The sequence below is a fragment of the Bubalus kerabau genome, chromosome 13 (assembly GCF_029407905.1).
Source record: "Bubalus kerabau isolate K-KA32 ecotype Philippines breed swamp buffalo chromosome 13, PCC_UOA_SB_1v2, whole genome shotgun sequence".
NCBI lineage: Eukaryota > Metazoa > Chordata > Mammalia > Artiodactyla > Bovidae > Bubalus > Bubalus kerabau.
The window spans coordinates 54,640,684-54,659,889 of NC_073636.1; the positions used below are offsets into that span (position 1 = coordinate 54,640,684).

Sequence of the window (19,206 nt, forward strand, 5' to 3'; positions counted from 1 at the left end):
CGAATCCCCAACAAGGAGCGGAGCCCGAGGCCGCCGCCGCCGCCCGCCTGCCGCCGCCGCCCGCCACCCCCGCCCGCCCGTCGGCGCCCGCGCAGGCCCGGCCGCGGCTCAGGTAAGCGCCCGCCGCCCCCCCGCGGCGAGGCCTCTCGCTCCGCCGCGCGCCGCCGTCCAGTCAGGGGTCCCTGCGGAGCGTCAGGACGTTACGGCGGGGGGAGGGGAGCGGGGGAGGGGCGGCGGCGCGCGGCGGGCGTCACGGGCGTCACGGGTCCGCGTCAGGCGCGTCGGCGGCGGCGCGGCCTCCATCTTGCCGGAAGGCGGCGGGCGGCGGCGCTAGGGAGGGCTTTGGTTGGGGGCCGCGTGGATCGCCCCGTTTCCGTGGGAGCCTCGTGGATACTCCCCTTGCTGTGGGGCTCCCGGGGATGCCCCCTCCTCCAGTGGGGGCCGTATGGATATCCCTCTCTCTACTGGGGGCCGCGGGGATAATCCCCGCTTCCCATAAGGGCCTCATGGATAACCCTCTACCCTTGGGGCCACGTTGATACGTCCCTTTCTGTGGGAGCCTTATGCCTGCAGAACCCTTGATGAGAACCAGAGCCACGTGAACCTCTTGGTAGGGGTCCATTGCCAATAATGACCTGTTACATACTTGCCTAACTTTGTTATTTAGTTTTCTTCCAGACAGCCAAGATTATCTTTCTTTGCTAACACTTCAAATACAAATTTCAGTTACATCAGTCTTGTTTTTCATTAAAAAAAAAACAAACAACTGCATAACAAGTATACAACTTTATGAGTTTCATGTACGCCTGTGAAACTACTACGATCTATGCCATTAAATTGTCAATCACCAAAAATTTCCTGCTCTCATTATTACTTTGTGGTAGGAACGCTTACCTAGCAAAAATTTAAGTATACAATATTGTTAACTAGGCACTATGCAGTATCTCAGGACTTCCCTCACCGCTCAGACGATAAAGCGTCTGCCTACAATGTGGGAGACCTGGGTTCAATCCCTGGGTGGGGAAGATCTCCTGGAGAAGGAAACGGCAACCCACTTGCCGGGAAATCCCATGGACGGAGGAGTCTGGTAGGTTACAGTCCATTGGGCCGCAAAGAGTTGGACACGACCGATCGACTTCACTTCATGCAGTATCTCAGACCTCCAGGATTTACTCATTTTGTGTATCTGAAGCTTTGTACTCTGTCCTGGTCCGTCTTCACCAAATGCTTGGAACCGTCATTCCACACTCTGCTTCTCTAAGTTTGACTGTTTTAGACTCCTCATATAAGTAGTGGTTGTTGTTTAGTCACTAAGTCATGTTGGATTCTTTTGTGACCCCATGGACTGTAGCACTCCAGTCTCCTCTATCCATGGGATTTTCCCGGAAGTGGTATCATGCAGTATTTTGTCCTGTGTCAGGCTTATTTTACATAGAATAATGTCCTCCACATTCATCCATGTTGGCACAAATGGCAGAATTTCCTTTTTTTTGTTTTTTAAAGGTTAAGTTATATTCCATTATGTGTGTATACCAAACTTGTATCCATTCATCTGTCAATGGACATTGAGGTTACTCCTGTATCTTGACTGTGGTAAATAATGCTTTAGTGAACAAGGGGTGCAGGTGTCTCTTGGAGATCCTGATTTATGTTCTTTCATATATACACCCAGAAGTGGGGTTGCTGATCATATGACAGTTCTATTTTTAGTCTTTTGAGGAACCTGGTACTGTTTTCATAGTGGCTGCACAATTTACATTCCCACCAACCATGCACAACTGAGTACAACAGTGTGCACCAGTCTGTTTAGGATAAAACCAAGTGGATTAAATAAATCCCCAGTGTAACAAGATACATTAAGCAGACTGGTCAGAAATTACTTCTTTGTAGGAAGTATCTTAAGACTTTGGGAAGACATACTGGACAGGGGAGAAACTTATACATACAGATTGCTCACTTAAGAGCCTCATGCCGCCTGGCCAGGGTAATGCAGGGTGTGGTCAAGACTGGACAGCTAGTGCTTGTGCCCCCTCACCCCCCAGGAAGGCAGGGCGAGGAAGCCCAGATTCTCAAGGAAAAGCAGGGCTAGAGGGCCACCTCCAGGAATGGCTACTTCTGACATTCTTCAAGAGATATTGGAAATCTGGATTTCTAAAATGTGAAGCCTGTAAGCTTTGAAAAAGTTGCAACTAATTAAATATTTTGTAACAAGGTGAGGATCAAAGAAACTGTGTCTGTGGGCCATTGCTATGTGACCTAGGCCCTCTGCTGTTTCTGGTCGTATTTTTATCAAAGGAAAATATTTGATTTTTTTGAAGGCATGGAAAGCTAGATCTGAATCTGATGTACTGACTGTGCACTCACACATTTTTAATCTGTTTTTATATATTTATGCCCCAAAATGCTGTTTTAGACATATTTTGTCATGTTTTCTTTACTTCAAAATTAATTGGGAAAGGAATTTTGAGAACTTAATATAGTTGCCATTGGAGAGGCAGAAATTCCAGTTTGTGGGTTTTCCCTGTTTAGTGCTCTGTACAGTTTTGAGATGTCGGTGTGGACAGCTGCTCTTGGAGGGTGGGCCCTTGCCTTTCTGCAGCTTTGGGGTCAAGTGTGGCTTTTGGGGCTTCTCAGAGCCTACCTGGTGAAAGCAGAGGTGCCTCCATGAGAGCCAAGTACCACAGAACAACATTACCTTCAGGGCAACTTTTTAAAAAAACTTTATTGGGCTATAGCCGATTAAAAAACAAGGTTGTATTAGTTTCAAGTGATAAGGGCGATTTTAAAGTGATTTTTTTTTTTTTTAAACTTTGTGACATGTGGGATCTTAATTCCCTGACCAGGGATCACGACCAGGGATCAAACTTGTGCTGCCTGCAGTGGAAGTGTAGAGTCCTAACCAGTGGACTGCCAGGGAAGTCCCTGTACATGTACGTGTGACTTTTGAGGAACTACCAGACTGCTTTCCGTGGGGCGTCACCATTTTGTTGCTCTGCCACCAGTGCAGGATGGTTCCAGTCTCTCCATATCCTGACCACACTTACTTTCCATTTGTTTTAATAACCATCCTGACGGGTATGAAGTGGTATCTTCTTGTGGTTTTCATGTGCATTTCCCCAATGATTAGGGGTGTTGAGCATCTGTTCCATGGCTGACGGGCTGTTTGCAGATTTCCTTTAGAGAAAAGTCTCCTCCAAATGATACTTGGCCTGTGGTTCCGGTCGTTTTGTTGTCGTTGAGTTGCATCCTGGGTGTGAATCCCTTGGTGGACATGTGCTGCGCAGACACTGCCTTCCAGTGTGTAGGTCGCCTTTTCAGTCTCCCAAGAGTGTCCTTTGGTGCACAATAGTTTTTAATTTCAGTGGAGGCAATTGATCTGCTTTTTGTTGCCTGTGCTTTTGGTGTCATATTGCTAGGGAATCCCCTGGCAGTCCAGTGGTTAGGACTCTGTGCTGTCACTGCCGAGTGCCTGGGTTCAGTCTCTGGTCAGGGAAGTAAAATTCCACAAATTGTACCACTGTAGCCAAAAAGTAAAAAGAAAGAAAGAAGGATGTCATTACCAAATTTTGTGTCAGGAGGACTTTCCCCTCTGCTTTCTTCTGAGGGTTTTACAGTATAAGCTCTTACGTTTGGATCTTTGATCTGTCTTGTGTTAATTTTTGTCTGTGGTGTAAGTGAAGGTCCAGCCTCATTCTGTTGCCTGCAGAGGTCTGGTTTTCCCAACTCTGTGCTTCTAAGAGACTGTCCCTGTTCCCCATGGAACGTCTTTCTATGTCCATCTATTGAAGGTCATTTGAGTTGTTTCCAGTTTCTGACAGTCATGAATAAAGCTGTCGTAACATTGTGTGTACAGGTTTCTGTTTCGCAGATACTTAGGAGTGGGTTTGCTGGGTCATGTAGGAGGAGTGTATTTAACTTTATGGAAATGTCCAGACCCTTCTTAGTGTGGCTGCACCACACAGCTGTGTGAGAATTCCGGTTGCTTCACATCCTCCTGGTCTTTGTATCATCAGGTTTTCATTGGTGCTTTTTAAGCTGTTCTAATAGGTGTGCAGTAGTATTCTTGTGGTTTTAGTTTGCATTTTCCTGTGGGTTAATGATGTCGAGCAGCTTTCTGTGTGCTCATTTGGACTTCTCTTTTGCTGAAGTGTCTGTTCACATATTCTGCCTACTTTTAAATTGTGGTGGTGTTGAGTTCTTTCGGTATTCTGCAAGCAAGTTCTTTGTCGGATGTGATTTACAAGTATTTTCTTCCACCTGTAGCTTGTTATTTTCATTTTCTACTGTCCTCTCCATTCATTCCGTTGTAATGTACATACCTCATTTTTGGGGGAGGTTTATGTTCACAGCACAATTGAACAGGAACCTCCCGAGTTCCCATTTACCCACTCCCCAGCCTCCGTCCCTGTCAGCATCCTCACCAGAGCAGTACGTTTGTTGCAGTCCACAAAGCCCAGGTGACTCATCATCAAGCTGAGTCTGTAGTTTACATTGGGGTCACTTTTGGTGTTGTATGTTTTATATTTTTAAACTAAGACTTAATTTTGGGGACTCCCCTGGTGGTCCAGTAGTTAAGAATCCATCTTGCAGTGCAAGCAACAGATTCAGTCCCTGGTCGGGGAACTAAGATCCCACCTGCCTCCGGGCAACTAAACCTGCGTGCTGCAACTAGAGAGTCTGTGCGTGGCAATGGAAGATCGTGCATGCCGCAGCTGAAACCTGACACAGCTAAATACACAAGTAAAAAGAACTGGAGGGGAAAACTGTTTATTGAGTTTTACCAGATATTTACAACACGGGTTGCCTTCCTCCATTCCTGAAGCTTCAGGCCTCCCTCTGCTGTAATCTCCGTCTGTCTGAAGGACCCTGTTAACACTGCTTTTAGAGCAGATCTGCTTGTGGCCAGTTGTCTTAAGTTTCTTTATCTGAAAGTGTCTCTATTGTGCCTTCGTTTCTGAAGGATCTTCTCCCTGTCACAGAATGCGGGCCTGAGGCTCTTTGCTTTCAGCATGGTAAGGAAGTCCCTGCCTCTGGTTCTGTGGTTCTGGGGAGAGTCCTGAAGGCCTTCAGATTGCTCTTCTCATGTGGGAAATACGTACCTTTTTATCTGCTGTTTTTGTAACATTCTTACTTTGTCATCCGTTTTCAGCAGTTTGATGGTACTCTCGGCATAGATTTCCTTGAGTTTATTCTGCTTGAAGTTTGTTGGACTTCTTGAGTGTGTACGTTTATTTTTTCACTACCCTTGGGAAGCGTTCAGCTGTTATGTCTTCCGAGTTGTTTTTCAGCACCACACGGTCTTCTTTCCTCTGGGACTCTGGTGATACAGATGGCCAACTTCTTTTGTTCTGCATTCCCAGAAGCTCTGTTCATTTTGTTTTCCATCTTCTTTCTGTTGTTCACATTAGATCTTTTGTACTGCTCTATATTTTCATTGCTGTGTCTCTTTCCTCTCTCACCTCCATTCTGATACTGAGCCCAGAAGGTGGGTTTCTATTTGTTATTATATTTTTTTATTTTCAAATTTCCACTTGGCTGTGACTTTGGTTCCTGTGCCGATCCAGTCAGGACAGCAGGCTCCACTCATGGAGTAGGAGTGCTCACAGCTCAGGCCACTGGGGGTTCCAGTGGTCACCTTGGACTGGGCTTCTTCAGATTATTTTTGCCCTAATTTTGGTCAGACTTTCCTGCTTCTTTGTGTGGTAGATAATTCTGGATCGTCGTCTAGATCCTTTGAATATTGTAGATCCTGTGGAGGATGGAGCATTTTGTTATAGCAAGAAGTGTACCTGGGCTACGGGTCTGAGCCCTTCCTGTGGGCGGATGTTGTTTTGAGTCAGCTCAGCCTTCAGCCTGTGCCGGGGTCTCTGTCCCTCAGGTGCCATCCGAGGCTGGTCTGAGACCTGGGCAGTGGTCGACCCTGGAGGTTAGTCCTCGAAAGCTTTGGCTGACCATTTCGGGCCAGGTCTGCACACAGACAGGTGAGGAGTGACTGGGGTCTTCACACACGGCTGGGGTCAGGCCTTCTCCACCTCCCCACTCTCTGCAGTCTCTTGCTCACTCCAACCCCCAGAGCTGCATTTCTTCCCCTGTTCTGTGACACCTCAGTACCTGGCCTGCCCTGAGCCAAGCATCAGAGGGTAGAGAGCAGCGGAGCAGTGAGTTACCTCCAGGCCCCCGGAGTTTTCAGTGCCTGCCTGACTGCGACCATCAGAGATTAGAGGGCTGGGGCTCACCAGAGGGCAAAGAGGCAAAGACAAAATAACACCAGGGAGGGTCTCCAAGACCAGAGACAGGGGGTTCCCAAGGGCCTTCTGTGCGAAGCCCTGGATTCTGACGGGACCTGCCTCCAGAGGCATCCACCTGCATCCTGGCTCCTCCCCAGCGCCGGAGTGTGGCCGTGGGGCTTTCGGGCCTGGTGCAGCTCCACGGTTCTGCCGGGGCTTCCGCCCTGTGCTCACTCCACTGTCAGAAGGTAGCAAGGTCCCCATGCAGACCCTGTGCCTGCCCTGTTGCCCTGCAGGCCCGGGGCCCTGGCGTCTCCTGTCCGCTGAGCCATGGCCACCCCCGATGTGAGTGTCCACATGGAGGAGGTGGTGGTGGTGACGACGCCTGACACGGCGGCGGACGGCAGTGGTGTGGAGGAGGTGAAGACTGTGCTGGTCACCACCAACCTTGCCCCGCACGGGTGAGGATAGGCTCTGGGGGGCGGTGGTGGAGGGGCTCAGGTGAGCTGAGGGCTATGTCTCTTCTCCCGCTGCCGAGGTCATGGCTTCGTGTCCCCAAATGCATGGTAACTTCTCCTCTGAAGGGTCAGACCAGTTGGGAACCAGGTTTTCTAGGTGAAGTGAGGAGAGACGTGTGTGGGGTCAGCGGCGCCATGACCTCTGGCTAGACTGGAAAGCGGGGCAGAAATGGTAGTGGAGCGTGGGGCTGGCTGTTGCAGAAGTGCTGATGTCCCTTCTGTCTCCTTCCCTTTTGTCCCCAGCAGTGACCTGACGGAGGACAACATGGACACGGAAAATGCTGCGGCGGCTGCTGCAGCCGCGTTCACAGCATCCTCACAACTCAAGGAGGCCATGTTAGGTAGGGAGCCTGCCTTCTGGCAGTGGCGCCCGCAGGCCGCTCCAGAAGTGGTTTTGCCTGAGGGGACTGTCCTCCCTTCAGTAAGGGGGCAAAGGTTCCCGAGGCCCTCCTGGGACTCCTCTCCAGAGGTGGGCCTGAGGCGCCACGGAGGCCCTGGCTCCAGGGTCCCCAGGTGTGGCGCTGGCCCATGGCTAGCAGGGAGAGCTAGGTTTGCAGTCCTGGTTAGTGTAGCCGTCTGTGATCAGCAATGCAGACTCTTACCACCTTTGGTCTTTTTCTGTAGCCTAACATTAAAGGCTTCAGATCTCTTCCAAATTTTAAGAATAGGTTTCTCTGTAAGTGTTTGGATGAAGTTTTATTTCCATCAGTTGGTCTTTACTTTGGGGCTGAGGAGAAATGCCCTCTGCCCACCTTCGTCTTGTTTCAGTCTCTCCTAGATTCTGATTTCTCTTTCAAGGTAGTTAACCTTGTACTTTTGCAGGAAATGCTTTGGAGAAGTTGTAACTGATTTTCTGTGTTGCCCCTTTCCCTGTCAACACACCTGGTGAGAAGTGAAGATGGCTGAAGAGGAGGAGAGCCTGGAGGCAGAGATCGTTTACCCCATCACCTGCGGGGACAGCAGGGCCAACCTGATCTGGAGGAAGTTTGTGTGCCCAGGCATCAACGTGAAGTGTGTGCAGGTGAGAGTTCCCATGCACCCAGGCTTCAGGGAGGGGTTCCCAGGGCCACAGCTACGAAGCAGACAAAAGGAGGCCCCAATTGCAGGGGTGTGACCCTGGTGGGGAGTTCAGGAGGCAGAAATCCCATGTTTGGGAGAGCAGAGGACAAGGAGGCTTCAGGGACAAACAGGCTATCACCAAGGCATGAGAGAGCCTCAGGGCAGTGAGTTCCATTCCTGGAGTGACTTTGTCAGGCAGCTTAAACAAGGGAGCTGCTTTGCAAAGATTCATTAGCAGCTGTGGGTAAGGTGGACAGGAGAGAGGTCTACTTTTCCTGCAGCATGGTAGCTTAGGTACCCACTCACCTTGTGCTGAAAACAGCTAAAAATGCCACTTAAGGCATCTAGAAGATGCCTCCTTAAGCAGGCAAAAGAGGAGGAAGTAGGCCCAGGGCCTGAGTAAAGGTGGATTGTAGAGGGCAGCTAACTTTTGCCTGACAATGGTTTCTCAGCCTTATGGGCAGGAGATGAGGAGCCAAAGCCCAGGGCTCCCAGTTGGGGTGTATTGTTGTGGTAAGGATTGTCCCTGTGATGCTGCTACTTCCAGAGGTCTCCACCTCAATGTTGGGGGCTAGAAAACATGCTGATCACATCCTCCCAGCCCCCCTACCTCCAGGACAAGGAAAACGCCCCTCCCACATCAGCACTAGGTGGAGTAGGGACCCTCCTGAGGACTCACATGTGGCCTGTACAGTGTGAATACCTTTAGCTAAGAGTTCAGTTGTCAGATGGTTCCTGGCTCACAGCTCCCCCAGGAATCTGACAAAAACAAATGAGAAATCCTTTTTCAAAGAACTCACCTTTACCTCAGGTTTCAAGTTACTCTGGTAGACAAAGTTCCAAAAAAAGGAGCAGCTCACAGTAACGCAGAACATAACCTTGAGCACACAAGGAAACAAAGCACCTGAGTGAGTGCACACAGAAATCACAGACAGCAAAATAAGGCCCACAAATACTGCAGGTTGGAATTCTGAGACACGAAATATAAAATAATTATGTTTAATTACTTCAAGAAATAAAAAAAGAGACTCAAACACAAATAAAGCGTAAGCAGATATGAAAAAAACTAGAAATGAAAAACAATTAAAATCGAACACTAAGTGGGTGGATTTACAGCTGATTAGACACAGTTGAAGAGATAATTGGTGAACGGGAAGACAGAAGTGAAGAAGTTATCAAGACAACTACCGAGCGAAACATCACAGGGGAAGGTGGAAGCACAGGAGAGTCTAACGTATCTGTCTGACTTCTGAGAGGGGAGAGGGTCTGCGAACTTTCATAACCCAGGAAAGATAGCCACCCGCAGTTCAAGAAACTTGACACATCTGAAACTGAACAAATACATTCAGAATTTCACATTTCAAAATCTACCCTAGGTGCCAGTGCAAAGGACCTTCCACTGGCTCTGGGACATTTTAGCATCAGAATAATGAATGATGGTCGTGGATTGTAATTCAAGTAAAAATAAGAATCTATCTGCCCATATTTGTTGCAGTATATTTCATGTCATTTATTTACATCAAACAAGGAAGAGTTAAAACTCTTACACCAACTAGCAAACCTAGATGGGGTAGTGGAGCCAGAGCACCATGAGGAGGTGCTGCATCTAGTCAGGGGAAGCTGGTCTCCAAGTACCCCCATCACTAAGGTGCTGCTTACAGAGGGTGAAGCCTGCAGATCACCTGCTAAATGAGTGGTGATGTTTGGGCGTCAGTGTTGGGCCAGTCTCCGCCACAGCCTCCTGATGGAATGGGCAGGGGTTCTATGGCATTTCCTGACACAAACGCACAACCTGGTTCTGCTCAGGAAGATATCAGACACAAACTGAGGGACGCTATCTTTGTCTGCAGAAACACAGACCTGCATGCTTCACGGATGTTGAGGTCAGGAAGGCATGGTCAGTCTGAGATGTTCCTCTAGGTTAAGGAGAGGAGAGACAGGGCAGTCAGTACAGTCGGATGGGTGTGAGTGGGACCAGTTAGCCCACCCTGAGTATGGAGCACACCTGCCCCACCCGTAGAGAACCTGGTTCCTCAGAGGGAGGTGGGACAGAAAGGGGTGGCAGGATGTAAGGGAGAGGCGGGCCATCAGTGGTGCTAGTGTCAGGTGGGGGCAGGGTCAGAGAAAGCATCACGTAGTTGGGGGGCACTCTGGGTCCACCATGGACTTGCTGTGCTTGGGGAGTGGCCAGAGAGGGTGCTGACTATCCCTGCCTTCCTGGGCTCAGAGGCAGCTCCCAACCAATCAAGGCAAGGGATAGAGTGGCTTCCTGGCTTGGAGGGACAGTGCACAGGCTCAGGAAATCAGGACAGTTGCTTCCATCAAGAGCGCTTCCCAGGCTGGTCGCAGGCAGCCTTGGAGAAGGGCACCTTGCAATAGAGAGCCACACATTTTTTGTTTTCCCAGCATATATAAAAAGTATATTTACGGTGGATTGTGCTCTGTTAGTGGTGTCATAGCGTTGTGTCTAAAAACAATGTACATGCCTTTAGCTTTATTGCTAAAAATGGTAACCATCATCCGAGCTCTCAGAGTCGTGGTAGTAGCACTGAAGAGCACGGATCACAGATCACCGTAACTAATGAAAAAGTTTGAAATATTAGGAGAATCACCAGAATGTGACACAGAGACCTGAATCGAGCAACTGCTGTTGAAAAACAGCACCGATAGCCTTGCCTGAAACAGGGTGTTTGCAAGCCTTCAATTTGTAGAGTATGTACTCTTTGTGAAGTGTGACACAGCAGGTGTGGCTTGTACGTGAGCTGAGGCAGTTTTGCTCCAGTGGCAGGGTAATCTGGGCCCAACCCAACACAGACTGCAGGGCCCCTCAGGGCAGCTGCCCTGGGAGGGGAGGCCCTGCGGAGGGGAGGCCCCGGGGCATCCGGCACCCTGGTCAGGTCCAGCCATGTGTCCAGGCCACGGAGCTGTTGTTTGTGCCTCTGCTGTGGCTGTGACACATCCACCCCCCCGCTTGTGCTCAGAGTAAATGCAGTTGTGTGTTGGTTCTTTGGTTTCAGGGCATGCTTGTTCTATAAGACTGAGTTGGATACTTCACTTTCTCAGGCCACATTTGGGTGAACCTAGCAGACGCACGAAGAGGGAGCGCAGTTCCCTGACTTGAATTGGGCATGTGCTCCTGTGCCGTGAAGGGTGCTGTTAGGGCTGGGCCAGGTGGGCTGAAGGGGTGTTCACAGCTGACCCTGTGACTGTGTCTCTTGTTACTTGATGGGCTGTATGTGAATGTTATTTGTGGAATAAGTTACGTACAGGAAAGTTCGCTGCTTGCTGTCTGGAGGGCGAGAGTGCCCTGTGTTTCAGAGTGGGGTGGGCTCCCTGGGTCCCAGGCACTGGGTATATGATTGAGGGAGATCACCGAGCACCCAGCTCCCTCCCTGCAAGGGGCAGCACCTGACCATCCACTGGAGCAGGATAGGGCCAGCACCTCACTCAGGCCTTGCTGCTCAAGGATCAGGCGTGGCTCAGCTGGTGGTTCTTCCTCCCACCTCAGTCAAGATTGCCAGTGGCTAAATCCTGAATGTCCGCCTCCACAGTGGCTGCCCTGCCATCCACCCTCTTTCCCAGGCTGGCCCTGGACAGAAGGTCAGGCAAGAGAGAAGGGCATCGGGGAGGCTCCGTCTTGACCCTGCTCTGCTCTTCTGTCCACAGTACGATGAACACGTCATCAGCCCCAAGGAGTTTGTGCACCTGGCCGGCAAGTCCACCCTGAAGGACTGGAAGCGAGCCATCCGAATGAACGGCATCATGCTTAGGTGGACGGGGCAGGGGTGGGGGCGGGGCAGAGGGGGGGTGGGACCTGCACAGGACTGGCCAGGGACCCTCCATCGGGGAGTACTGTGGCCACTTTCTCAAAGAGAGCCAGCCCTCAGTGCTGACTGAAGTCTCCGGGATAGCTGCCTCCCTCTAAGTGCCAGCTGCTGTGGTCACACTCCTCGTGGACAGAGCCCCACACAGGCATCCCCATGCTGCTGAGAGAGTGGTGCTGGGGTGGAGCACAGGCAGGCCCTGAGCCTCCGCAGCCTTGTCACCCCTTGTGACTCCCGTCCTCCTCCGTGCAGGAAGATCATGGACTCCGGGGAGCTGGACTTCTACCAGCATGACAGGGTCTGCTCCAACACCTGCCGCAGCACCAAGATCGACCTCTCTGGGGCGCGTGCGTCCCTGGGCAGCCCCACGCCCACCGAGTATATCCCGCTCACGCCGGCCACCACTGACGGTAGGTACCACGTGTTGGGCTCCCTCTGCTGCTGGCTGCTTGCATGGGGCCTCCAGTCAACTTGGCTGTCCCTTCTGGGCCCCAGTGGTTTGCGCCCACCTCCTCCTTCCTCACCAAGGAAATCTAGCTGCATTGCTGTTCTACCCACAGGAAAGACTGAAGGACTTTATTTTCTTAAGCCATTCTTATTATAAAATACAATGATTCACAGGTGGAGAAGAGCATGAAGATTAACAGGGCGAGTGTCCAGTGCCCACTTCCACCTTTGCCCGTTTTGGGGAGCACCCTCTGCCGTTGCCCTGGAGCCTCTCCCCTCAGCACCAGTCTGGGCTTGTGTGTGCTCCCTGCCACTTGAGTTGCTGATGTGGTTATAGTACTGTAACTGGTAGAAGGCCTCGGTATTCCCTGGGATTATTTCCAGATGTTTGACCACAGAGATTTTTTTTAAAACAAGTTGGAATGAAATCAGGTCCCAGTTTCCCTGTTCATGTTGCCCACTGATGACTTGGTGGCGCTACCTTTCCCAAGATGGGAATTGGGTTGCCCCTCAGCTGTTGCTCCACTGGTCACTCTGGGCTTGCTGCCATGTGGCCAGGGACTGTCCTCATGCTGACCAGACAGTGGTTGGTTGAGGGGCCTTGTCCTGTACTTGGGAAGCTCGGGGGCAAAGAGAGCTCCTGGAGTTCACCCTGAATAAGTTGCTGCACCCTACCTGCCCACACTGGCAGCCGGCTCAGCTGGGGAGTCCTCTGGGAGATCCAGGAACGTGCAGGCTGCCAGCAGTTGGGGCTGGCCCTTGTTGACTCTTTCCTCATCCAGTGGTCACTGTTCGCAGTTATTGGGTGGTGGCCTGGCCCTGGGACAGCATGACACTGTGAGAGCGGCTGGGTCATGGCAAGGCCCCTGCCCTCGGGAGAAATGGGGACACCACTCCTGGCAGGCCGGTGGCTTCTGTGGGAACAGGACCTCCTCTGGATGGTTGGGTTCACACTCTCTTCTCTGCTTTGTAAAAGGCGGCCACAGTGGCTGGTCTCCAAGAAGGCTCTGAACACTGAGCCTCCAGTCAGTGCCATGTCCAGTAAAGGCCACATGGGGTTTGGGATTTAGCTCTTAGAGTTCTGTTGTCTCTAGATGGTTTGGACAATCTGTTGCTTTACTTAAACTTACCTCCGTGGTGGTTTCTTCAGCCAGAGTCCTCAGACTACCAGAGTCACCTATTGTTTAGTTAAAGGTTCTGTATCAGTCCAGACTGTGAAAAAGCTATTTCAAGCATCTCACATTTCCCAGCCGATGTATTTGTTGGATGTGGAAAAGGCCGGCATGAGGCCAGAAAACTCACCCAGAAGTTAGGATGCTGGGCTTGTTCCTAAGCCCCAAATGGCCAGATCCAGACCGTGTCCAGGACTCTGAAGACACTAGAGACAGAGGTGAACCAGCCTGGGTGGCTTACACCTCTCAAAGTTCCACCTCTTCTGATTTACAAGAAGGAAACATGGTAGCTGTTGAGACAGACAACGGTGTCAACGAAACAGAGACTTGAGGGGCTGCTGAGAACAGGCCAGGCAGGAAGGCTGGCCTGTGGCCCCTGGCCGGCAGGCATGAAGGCTCGTCATAACTGACAAGGACAGCAGAGTATTGAGGACATGGGGACAGCTTTGCAGAGACATTTTCTAGCTCCTTCTTTGTCCATATTTAACAGTGAATGTATAATGTGTGGATCCTCTGTTGTGCTTCTACTCGTTAATTAATTTTTTGAAAACGGGGTATGAGGTGGGGTACTGTGGTGGGTGGAGTGCTGGCCTGTCACCAGCAAGGCTCACCAAGCTCATCTTGGTTGCAGTGAATGGGGCTCCTGCGACCATCACCATCGAGACCTGCGAGGATCCAGGGGACTGGACCACAGCCGTTGGAGGTGCGGGCCTCCCTGGGCTTCTCGCTGGGGGGGTGGGGCTCCCACCTGCTGCTGGCTTCGCCACGGGGACTTGTGGGCTGCAGGGCATTGTCTTGGTGGATGCACAGGGCTGACCCACTGGACTCCCACTTGTGGTTGGGCGGGGGACACTCACACGGCTCTCCCAGAGCTGTGTCCTCCTGGCAGTTCTTTACTCCTCCCTGTGATAGAACCAGAGGGGCTGCCTGTGCAGGACTCCCCATCTCTGAGCCCCTCCTTCCATCTCAGATGATACGTTCGCCTTCTGGCGGGGGCTGAAGGACGCAGGCCTGCTGGACGAGGTCATACAGGAGTTCCACCAGGAGCTGGTGGAGACCATGAAGGGCCTGCAGCAGCGGGTGCAGGACCCACCCCTGCAGCTCCGAGGTGAGCCGTCCGTCTGCCCTGGTCCATGGGCCCCAAGGCCTCTTCTGGCTTGGCGTGGTGGGGATGGCCTCAGGATGCCAGTGAGTGTAGCCTGCTTCTTCTGGTTCTGAGCTGGCCCAGAAGCATTGGCAGGGGTTGTCAGTTACCCTGCTCTCTCTGGATCCCTCCTTGCTGCTGGGAGGAAGCCAAGCCCTAGAATCAGGACCTGCTGCGCCTGGTCCCACACCTCAGCAGGTGGCATGGAGTGCCCCAGACTTGCTATGGGCTGGCTCATTCTCATTGTTTGCCTGCCCTGCCCGTGTAGACGCCGTCCTCCTCAACAACATCGTCCAAAATTTCGGCATGCTGGACCTGGTGAAGAAGGTGCTGGCCAGCCACAAGTGTCAGATGGACCGTTCTCGGGAGCAGTATGCCCGCGACCTGGCAGGTACACTGGCCTCGGCTGTGCCCACAGGTGCTTGGGTGTGCGGAAGAGGGCTGGGGTGGGTGACACTGGGGCGGCCCCAGCCAGACCTCCCCGGGATTCACCTTCAACCCCACACTTTGCCTGTGAGGTGGCGCCTTCCCGGGAGGTGCCTGTGGGTGTGTGTGAGGTAGGCTGATTCTGTAACCAGGCAGTTTGTCTGCAGACGTTAGCGTGAGCAGAACACGTGACAGAACAGGGAAGGCTGCTCCAGTCGGGCGGCTCAAGCCAGCTGCTCTCTGCTGCTTCCTCAGAGCAGCGAGTCCCCTGCAGAGAAGGCCCTGAAGACCGTGTTCCCACACGCACGCGAGGTCAGGCCCCAGGCCAGTGCAGGTCCTTGTCTGGCGGTGGTGGGTGGTCTGACGGCCTGTGCCCCGCAGCCCTGGAGCAGCAGTGTGACGAGCACCGCCGGCGGGCCAAGGAGCTCAAGCACAAGTCACAGCACCTCAGCAACGTGCTCATGACGCTCACGCCGGTCTCCCTGCCGCCCCCCGTGAAGCGGCCGCGGCTCGCGAGGGCCACGTCTGGGCCGGCCGCCATCGCCTCGCAGGTGCTCGCCCAGTCTGCCCAGATCGCCCTGACCCCCGGCGTGCCCGTCTCCCAGCTTACCAGTGTGCCGCTGGGCAAAGTGGTGTCCACCCTGCCCTCCCCCGTGCTGGGCAAGGCTGCGCCCCAGGTCGCTCCAGCCAGCTCCCCCGCCTCGCCACTGCTTGGCGGCTACACAGTGCTGGCCTCCTCTGGCACCACCTTCCCCAACACAGTGGAGATCCACCCGGACGCGTCCAGCCTCACGGTCCTGAGCACAGCCGCCATGCAGGACGGCAGCACTGTGGTCAAGGTGGTGAGCCCACTGCAGCTGCTCACCCTGCCCGGCCTGGGCCCCACCCTGCAGAACGTGGCCCAGGTATCGCCCGGGGGCAGCACCATCGTGACGGTGCCCACAGGGACTGTCGAGAGTGCCGTGGCTGCCCCGGGACCTGAGGAGCACACGGCCACCATCGAGGTGGCCGCCATGGCGGAGGGCCATGAGCACAAGTAGCAGCCAATGGAAGGTGAGGCCCCACGTGGGCACTAGGCTGGCCACCTCTCCTCAGGCTGTGGGGGCACAGCGCCGGTGCCCATGGGCCACACGGGGCTGCTGAACCAAAGAGAGGAAACGCCAAAACAGACGGAGAAGAGAGGAGAGGCGAGGGACGTGGCAGCAGCCTGGGATGTGGGGCTCTGAGCTCTGAACCTCCTCCCTTGTTTTCTTGGGAAATATATTTTTCCATCTGTTGCTTATTAATACTGTTTACACGTGGGGCCTTGGTGAGGAGCCAGATGGGGGGCCAGGGGCCCCGTGCAGCTGGTGGCAGAGGCAGGGCAGGGGCAGGGCCTCGGCCCGTAGCTGGGGAGCCCGTTACTAACACGTGTCTTGGGAACTGTCCCCAAGTGTGGAAACCCATGGATCCTATGGATTTGGTTTCTTCCCACAGTTTTCTGTAGGTTTAGTGTGGCCAGCACTCTGCTCTCCCATCTCTGGCATAAGCATCAGTGGTGCTTCAGGTCTGCACATGGCTCAGGGGCCTCCAGGGCACCCGGGGGTCGGGGTGCCGGCCCTGGGACACCTGCCTGGCCAGAGGGACCCAGGGGTCCAAGCAGCACAGGCCAGAACACCCCCTACCCCTGCCCGCAGATGCTCAGGGGCCATTGCACATGCTCTGTGGCTGTTTCTAAGTGAACCCCTTAGTAGGCTCCAACAAAGAGTCAGATTTATCGTGTTTTCAATCTAAATGAGGCAGAGTGCCTGGGCTCCCTGATCTGCACTGAGTTCAGAAGTGTCTTGTACACAGGGACAGTTGGGACAGCCCCGGGGGCAAGAGGCGGGTGTGCCCTGTGGCTTTTCCTGAGGAGGACACATGGAGAGAATGACCAGGGCCTGTAGAGGGGTCACTCCATGTCCAGTGGGGACACGCCTCGGGTTGGGGCTCATGGTCTGGTGTTCAACTCCGGGCTCAGCTCCATGCTAGTGGGGCCCCCCTAGAGGTGGGCTGCACCCACTGGCTGACACTGGTGCCGCAAGGCGTCTGGGACCAGCATGGGTGAGGTGGCACCCAGGTGCTCGTGGGGAGGGTGTCTGTGGGCTGGCCGGCCCTCTGCTTTTCTGGTCTTGGACTTGGAAAGACCAGGGAGGGGCTGCTCTGCAGGCCTTGAGCCACTGCAGTGGGGGATACCCACGGCCACCCTGGGCCTCCTGTCCATCTGACACCTGTGGAGACCCAGAGAGAAGCCTCTGCCCGCCTCGCGCTTTGAAGGGAACCGGGCTCCGTCCATCCATCCTTCCGTCCGTCAGGTCCCCTGGACCCACCTCAGCGCCCTCACTGAGGCTGTTTTGTTTCTGTCATGTCTGGTCGGCTGCCGTTTTGGGTGTGCGGTTTCAACGCAGTGTCACTTCCTTGTTTGTTAGACGCTTCTCTTCCAGGCGCATCTCTGATGCACGCAGTTGAGCCTGTGGACGGGGCACCCCAGCCAGTCCTGTGTCCGGCTCAGGTCATATCAGAACATGTTGCTAGTGAAACTGGGCATCTTGTGCTTGGAACCTTGACCATTCAGACCTGCTACGCCCTGGAAAGGTGCCTCTGCCTGCCAGCCATGGGGCACTGGGTGGAAAGTTCGTTTCAGAGCCATATAAACAGAACCGTGACGGCTGCTCCCAGACATGGTGCCTGGGGGCCGAGCTCCAGGTGTGGGAAGGGGCCCACTGTCCTCCAGGAACCCTCAGCCCAGTGTGGGGATCGGGCCATCTTGCTGTCAGCACCCCACCCTTCCCCCCACCAGGCATGCGGGGGCTGTCCCAGGCTCGGGCTCCAGGAGGCAGGATTGGATCTGGGGGGCTCGGAGGCAGCCTGGGCAAGGGACACCTCTGAGTTCTACTTTGTACGGTGTTTTGCAAGTATCTGCTTGGTACTTTGATTTCAAATAAAAACATTTTTCATAACCTGTGTCTGTGTCTTGTGATGAAGGGTTGTGAGTGGATGGATTTCCAGCAGGAACCCCTGCACCCAGCACTGGGACCAGGCGAGGACCCTGACTCACGGCGCCTACGGCTTCTTCCTTTACAGTTCCAAACTGATAGTGGATCTCAGTTTCCCAACCAGGGGCGAAGTCAGTGCCCACTGCAGGGGAAGCACAGAGTCAACCACTGGGATGCCAGAGAGGTCCCAAGTTACTGAATTTTAAGATTAAGAAACTACAGTTCTTCCTCAAATTTGTGTACTTTGAATATTTTCTCAGCCAACACCTTGCCTTTTCTTTGTTTTCACTGACATCTGTTGAAGAGCAGGCATTTTGGATATTTATGAAATCCAGTTTATTGACTTTTTTAGGGCTTTTCATGTTCTTAAACATTTGCCTACCCCAAGGCTGTGAAGATTTCATCTGTTTTGTAGAAAATATAGTTTAGCTTTGACATTGAGATGATCCTCTCGAGTTAATTTTTGTGAGGGTGAGTCAGGGACTTTGTTTATCTGTCTGAGGACCCTCGGTTGGGAAGGTTGCCCCTTCTGTGTCTTGGCGCCCTTTTAACACGGGTTGACTGCAGGTGCAGGGGTGGTCATCCTGGGACCCCTGTCATCCACCCAGCACCTCTCCTGATGCTGGCAGTGGCTGTGTCCAGTGCTCTACATGTTCTCCAGACAGGAACATCTCCCCAGCAGCCCAGCATCCACCACGCGGGAAACGTTTCTTCAGAGACCAATCCCCTCCTAACGCTGTAGGTCCTGCAGACACCCACTGAGCCACGTGGCCAGGAGTGGACCTTCCCTGGTAGGTGGCAGGCAAGCTGCAGGCAGAAATTCCAGGCCCAGAGGCCAGGACCGTGGACATAAACCTCTGGTCTCAGGAGTGAGCCTCCCTGTGTGTCCAGGAAGAACGTGGGCTCTGGCCATGAGGCCCCAACTGGAACCCCAGTCTTGGCAGACGGTGTGCACTGGCTTTGGTCTCCAGTCTGCATGGTCAGGAGGGATGTGCAGCTGGACTGAGGCACAGCCCATCTGACAGGGTGCACGGGAATCAAGCCTGGTGTGGTAAAGAGGGCTGGGTCAGCTGCAGTCCCTCCAGATCACTGAGGCATGGAGCCAAACCCTCCTCAGCCTGGAATCAGGGAGGGCTTCCAGGAGGAAGAGGCATTGCATTCCCGAGCACCGCAGTTCCGCAGTCAGGCAACTGCTTGCAGAGGTGGTGTGAGACAGGGTCATGGGCAAAGGGTGGACGGTAGGCCTCACCATGGTGAGGGCTATGCTTTCAAGTACCAGGCGCAGTATGAAGCCTGGGGTTGTGAGTGCAGGGCAGCAAACGGATCTAGAGGAGAGAGAAGCTGGCAGAAAGCTGCAGGCACAAGGGGCGGGGCA

At 53.4% G+C, this 19,206-nt stretch overlaps 1 protein-coding gene across 5 annotated transcripts; it reads left to right on the top strand.

Annotated features, from left to right (window-relative positions):
* GMEB2 (glucocorticoid modulatory element binding protein 2) lies at window positions 1-17,795 on the top strand. Of its 5 annotated transcripts, XM_055544466.1 has the most exons (11): window positions 1-112; window positions 5,879-5,981; window positions 6,524-6,688; window positions 6,989-7,086; window positions 7,639-7,766; window positions 11,471-11,574; window positions 11,881-12,038; window positions 13,879-13,950; window positions 14,218-14,355; window positions 14,660-14,809; window positions 15,199-17,795. In XM_055544466.1, the coding sequence occupies exons 3-11, from the start codon at window positions 6,558-6,560 to the stop codon at window positions 15,855-15,857; spliced, it is 1,638 nt and encodes a 545-aa protein (XP_055400441.1). In that variant the 5' UTR covers window positions 1-112; window positions 5,879-5,981; window positions 6,524-6,557; the 3' UTR covers window positions 15,858-17,795. The 5 variants fall into 5 exon arrangements, with proteins under 5 accessions (XP_055400441.1, XP_055400440.1, XP_055400444.1 ...); XM_055544465.1 differs by lacking the exon at window positions 5,879-5,981; XM_055544469.1 differs by lacking the exon at window positions 5,879-5,981 and having other exon boundaries at window positions 14,660-14,782.
* The last annotated feature ends 1,411 nt before the right edge of the window (window positions 17,796-19,206 follow it).

Excerpts from the sequence above, each read along its gene's own strand:
- GMEB2 (XM_055544466.1), top strand. The coding sequence starts at position 6,558 with ATGGCCACCCCCGATGTGAGTGTCCACATGGAGGAGGTGGTGGTGGTG. Across the intron at positions 6,689-6,988 it reads ACCAACCTTGCCCCGCACGG|CAGTGACCTGACGGAGGACA; the intron begins GTGAGGATAGGC and ends TTTTGTCCCCAG. Across the intron at positions 7,087-7,638 it reads ACTCAAGGAGGCCATGTTAG|TGAAGATGGCTGAAGAGGAG; the intron begins GTAGGGAGCCTG and ends CCTGGTGAGAAG.